Below are 5,270 nucleotides of genomic sequence, written 5' to 3'. Positions count from 1 at the left end.
TCCCAGCCTCCCCCCAGCCTCCACTCCTCCCAGCCTCCCCCCAGCCTCCACTCCTCCCAGCCTCCCCCAGCCTCCACTCCTCCCAGCCTCCCCCCAGCCTCCACCCCTCCCAGCCTCCCCCCAGCCTCCACTCCTCCCAGCCTCCCCCCAGCCTCCACTCCTCCCAGCCTCCCCCCAGCCTCCACTCCTCCCAGCCTCCCACCAGCCTCCACTCCTCCCAGCCTCCCCCCAGCCTCCACTCCTCCACACCCACCACTGGACACACCCAGGCTAATGTACATGTCACATCAAGCACGAATAAAACGACGACCAATGCCATTTCGGAGTTTTGGCTGAGGCCGGGGGAGGTGGGGGGCCTCACATGCCCCTCCCTGCCAACGGCCACTTGGGGAAGCCTGTGATTGGTGCAGAGCCGCAGCATGTGATTAGTGCAGAGAGAAGAACGCCAGAGCTGGCCCTGTTACGTGGAGGTGTGAAGGAGGGAGAAGAGCATCACAGGGCTGACAACACCAACCTGACAGAGCTGATGCAGGAGAAGGAGGAGAAGAAGGAGTGGGAGAAGGAGGAGGGGAAGGAAAAGAGGAAGGAGGAGAAGGAGGAGGAGAGGGAGAGAGAAGTGATCTGCATGTCTGACCTGTCATCTGCCGTTACGGAGTCAAAGGTTGACAAAGCCGAAACAAATGACTGCAGAGAGAAATTGCTCAGGGAGGGGGAGGAGAGGGGGAGGGGAGGGGGAGGGGAGGGGAGTGAGACCACAGAGGTGTCACCGTCGTCCGTGACTACAGACACGTCAGCAGTAGGGGACGGCAATAAAGACGTAGCCGCAGCAACGGCGCCACCTCCTCCATCCCATAATGACAGGTCCAGCCCGGCACATAACTCCAGACCCCCATGTTCTGGAGGACAGACGTGTGAAGCTGCGAAGGGCTCCGGGTTGACCTCCCCACCACGCTTGCAGTCTAGAGAGACCCATGTCACTACAACGACCCCTTCCTCTCATGGCCCGGCCTCCCCAGTCCCCTCTCCACAGTGCTTCCCGCTCGCGGCTCCAGCAGGCCCAGCCTCTCCACAGTGCTTCCCGCTCGCGGCTCCAGCAGGCCCAGCCTCTCCACAGTGCTTCCGGCTCGCGGCTCCAGCGAGCGGGGGCCTGGGCTTTCCCTCCCCTCCCTGGGAGGACCCACCTGCGGAAGAGACCTCCCAGGGGACTGCGGCTCCCTCCAACACGGTACCCAAGGCAACGGCCGTCCTATCATCGGAGAAGGAGACGGCCGCCGCAGAAGGGCGCACGAATAAGAAGGCCTCTGGTTCGAAACCCCCTGACACGTCTTCTGACAGCCGTCTTCAGAACAGGTCGCAGAGCGATTCCTCCACCCCCTCCTCCACCCCCTCCACCTCCACCCTGCCCAGGCATCCACACATCCAGCCCGCCTGTGGGGCTGTGCCAGCGGGCTCCAGCCCCCCGCCAGCCCACCCCCTGGCCTCAGCCCCCAGGGCCCCGCTGGAGGCTCCTCTCTACCGGGAGACTAGCACCATGACCTCCCCCGCCACTGCCCCCTGCAGGCACAGTGTGGAGGTGCAGGCCGTGGCCCAGGTCTGCAGCCGGGCGGTCGCCACCAGCCCCAGCCTGCTGCCCCTGCCCGCCTCCCACAGGCCCGGCGGGGGGGCCGCCTTGAGAGAGAACCTTGCAGTGGTGTTGCAGACTGACAGCATCTCCACCCAGATCCACATGGGCCTGGCGGTTGCCTCTGGGTGTGAGAGGCTGGGCAGCCTGGAGGCAGGGGAGAGGCTGGGCAGCCTGGAGGCCGGGGAGAGGCCAGACCCCCTGCAGGGGGAGGCCGGGCTTGGAGCCAAGCCCAAGGACTCTGGCTCGGCGCTATGCAACATCCAGAGGGTTCCACTCCCCCCGCTGCAGCCGGTCTACCAGATCAACATCGAGACCTGCAGCCGAAGCGAGCCAGCGACGGTATCCCAGGGCAGCAAGGCGGCGGAGACGGCTGCCGTGACGACAGAGTCGGCGGACGGCCACGCCGTTAAATCTCCAGCCTCAGGTTTAAAATCCCCGCCGTCAGCTGCAAGCGTAGGGCCACCGTCCCAGACCACCCAGACCTCTGCTGCTGCTTCAGTTGGCCACCACGCTCTCTCCCCGGCTCCAGGGACCACCACGAAGGAGGAGGCGTCAGAACACAAGACGAGCCGGGCTGAGGACAAGAACCATGACAAGAAGTCCCAGAGTAGAGGGCCGCCGGCAGGGAAGAGCGCAAAAAGAGAGGAAGGAAAAACGCGGAATCTGGGAAAGTTGGGAAAAGGGGGGAAGCAGAAACTTGAGAGGAAGAAGGAGGAGGAGGAAGAGGAGGAGAAGAAACAGAAAGGGAAGAACGTTCACGAAGTGCTCTGGGATGAACAGGGGATGACCTGGGAGGTGTACGGGGCGTCTGTTGACCCAGAGTCCCTCGGCTTTGCCATCCAGAGCCACCTGCAGTGCAAGATCAAGGAGCAGGAGAAGAAGATTCTGGTCCAGACCTCGCTCAGGAAGTCCATCTCTGCCGTGGACTCTCCCCCGGTTGGGCGCAGGAAACACAAGAGGCGGCAGCACAACGTTTTCAGGTCGCTCCTGCAGAGCGTCCGTCGGCCCAACTGCTGCGCTCGCCCTCCCCCCTCCGCTGTTCTGGAGTGAGGCACCCTCCCCCCTCCGCTGTTCTGGAATGAGGCACCCTCTGCCCTCCGCTGTTCTGGAGTGAGGCGATGCAACATGACAAGATGCCACCAGAACTGCCCGGTGTTCCCTGCTCTTCAAGCCACACTGCGTGGAGGGCACAGCCCTCAGACACACTGGTGCCAGATGAACTTCTTGGTACACAAGTCCTCTTAGACAGTTTGGGGTTGGACAAGGAGGACAAGGTAACAGTTAAAAAAAAAGAACTAAAAAAATGAAAAGGTAAAACAGCTGTCAAAAACATTTTTTAGAAATAGATTATACTGAAATGCTAAGAGAGAGAGTACACGTTCTACCAGTATTTAAAATGAGAAATGGCAATAATAATAATATTGTTAGTGAAATGCATGTGTGTTAGTTTCTTCCTCTATAAAGTGTGGTCTGATGCAACAATAGCAGGGTCGAAATGCTGTTTAAAAATCAGTTCAGATATCTGATCCTACCTACTCCAATGGAATAACTGGGCTTATCCCAAACAATCTAAACACTTATTTGGCACAAGCAAGCACCGAAATACTTTCAAATAGTATTTGACCCAGATCTGCAGAGTATCATCCACGGCTCTTGCCCTTGGTTGGGAGTCACTGTCAGAAAATCACTCCTTACCTTTTACAGAATCTTGTACTAAACAACATAATATCAACATTGACTTCTCAGTGCAGTGGTTGCATTTTTGCAACCACTGAGGGGTTAACACATTTGTTAACAGGGGTGAATTTAGCTCAAATATTTATAAGATTGATATATTGTTTTTTTCTTTTTTTTCTTGCTATACTGAATCTCTGCAGTGTTTGTTTCTGTGTATCTTAGGTGCTCTCCTCAAATCTGTGTTCTCTTCAGTTTTATATTAAACCAAAAACAAGGTCAAGCATAAATCCACACATCTCTGTCGCCTTAATTCACTGTCGACTGTTTCCAGAATATCGCTGGGTGTTTGGGGAGGTTTGAGGGGTGCCGCTGGGTGCTTGGGGAGGTTTGAGGGGTGCCGCTGGGTGTTTGGGGAGGTTTGAGGGGTGCCGCTGGGTGCTTGGGGAGGTTTGAGGGGTGCCGCTGGGTGCTTGGGGAGGTTTGAGGGGTGCCGCTAGGTGCTTGGGGAGGTTTGAGGGGTGCCGCTGGGTGCTTGGGGAGGTTTGAGGGGTGCCGCTAGGTGCTTGGGGAGGTTTGAGGGGTGCCGCTGGGTGCTTGGGGAGGTTTGAGGGGTGCCGCTGGGTGCTTGGGGAGGTTTGAGGGGTGCCGCTGGGTGCTTAGGGAGGTTTGAGGGGTGCCGCTAGGTGCTTGGGGAGGTTTGAGGGGTGCCGCTGGGTGCTTAGGGAGGTTTGAGGGGTGCCGCTGGGTGCTTGGGGAGGTTTGAGGGGTGCCGCTAGGTGTTTGGGGAGGTTTGAGGGGTGCCGCTGGGTGCTTGGGGAGGTTTGAGGGGTGCCGCTGGGTGCTTAGGGAGGTTTGAGGGGTGCCGCTAGGTGCTTGGGGAGGTTTGAGGGGTGCCGCTAGGTGCTTGGGGAGGTTTGAGGGGTGCCGCTAGGGGCTTGGGGAGGTTTGAGGGGTGCCGCTGGGTGCTTGGGGAGGTTTGAGGGGTGCCGCTAGGTGCTTGGGGAGGTTTGAGGGGTGCCGCTGGGTGCTTGGGGAGGTTTGAGGGGTGCCGCTGGGTGTTTGGGGAGGTTTGAGGGGTGCCGCTGGGTGCTTGGGGAGGTTTGAGGGGTGCCGCTGGGTGTTTGGGGAGGTTTGAGGGGTGCCGCTAGGTGCTTGGGGAGGTTTGAGGGGTGCCGCTAGGTGTTTGGGGAGGTTTGAGGGGTGCCGCTAGGTGCTTAGGGAGGTTTGAGGGGTGCCGCTAGGTGCTTGGGGAGGTTTGAGGGGTGCCGCTAGGTGCTTGGGGAGGTTTGAGGGGTGCCGCTGGGTGTTTGGGGAGGTTTGAGGGGTGCCGCTGGGTGTTTGGGGAGGTTTGAGGGGTGCCGCTGGGTGCTTGGGGAGGTTTGAGGGGTGCCGCTGGGTGCTTGGGGAGGTTTGAGGGGTGCCGCTGGGTGCTTGGGGAGGTTTGAGGGGTGCCGCTGGGTGCTTGGGGAGGTTTGAGGGGTGCCGCTAGGTGTTTGGGGAGGTTTGAGGGGTGCCGCTGGGTGCTTAGGGAGGTTTGAGGGGTGCCGCTAGGTGCTTGGGGAGGTTTGAGGGGTGCCGCTAGGTGTTTGGGGAGGTTTGAGGGGTGCCGCTAGGTGCTTAGGGAGGTTTGAGGGGTGCCGCTGGGTGCTTGGGGAGGTTTGAGGGGTGCCGCTGGGTGCTTGGGGAGGTTTGAGGGGTGCCGCTGGGTGCTTGGGGAGGTTTGAGGGGTGCCACTAGGTGCTTGGGGAGGTTTGAGGGGTGCCGCTAGGTGTTTGGGGAGGTTTGAGGGGTGCCGCTAGGTGCTTGGGGAGGTTTGAGGGGTGCCGCTAGGTGCTTGGGGAGGTTTGAGGGGTGCCGCTGGGTGCTTAGGGAGGTTTGAGGGGTGCCGCTGGGTGCTTGGGGAGGTTTGAGGGGTGCCGCTAGGTGCTTGGGGAGGTTTGAGGGGTGCCGCTAGGTGCTTGGGGAGGTT

The 5,270-nt window shown here is 60.0% G+C and overlaps 1 protein-coding gene across 1 annotated transcript; it reads left to right on the top strand.

Annotated features, from left to right (window-relative positions):
• Nucleotides 1-140: 140 nt before the first annotated feature.
• On the top strand, nucleotides 141-3,384 carry LOC134033978 (G protein-regulated inducer of neurite outgrowth 3-like). Its single transcript, XM_062478267.1, has one exon. The coding sequence runs from the start codon at nucleotides 362-364 to the stop codon at nucleotides 2,672-2,674; it is 2,313 nt and encodes a 770-aa protein (XP_062334251.1). The 5' UTR covers nucleotides 141-361; the 3' UTR covers nucleotides 2,675-3,384.
• Nucleotides 3,385-5,270: the final 1,886 nt, after the last annotated feature.

This window comes from Osmerus eperlanus, chromosome 14 (assembly GCF_963692335.1).
Source record: "Osmerus eperlanus chromosome 14, fOsmEpe2.1, whole genome shotgun sequence".
In the NCBI taxonomy this organism is placed as follows: domain Eukaryota; kingdom Metazoa; phylum Chordata; class Actinopteri; order Osmeriformes; family Osmeridae; genus Osmerus; species Osmerus eperlanus.
Note: the sequence above shows the minus strand (reverse complement) of the source record. Positions and strands in the feature narration are given on the sequence as shown.

Coding starts and splice junctions, on each gene's coding strand:
- LOC134033978 (XM_062478267.1), top strand. CDS start 362: ATGCCCCTCCCTGCCAACGGCCACTTGGGGAAGCCTGTGATTGGTGCA.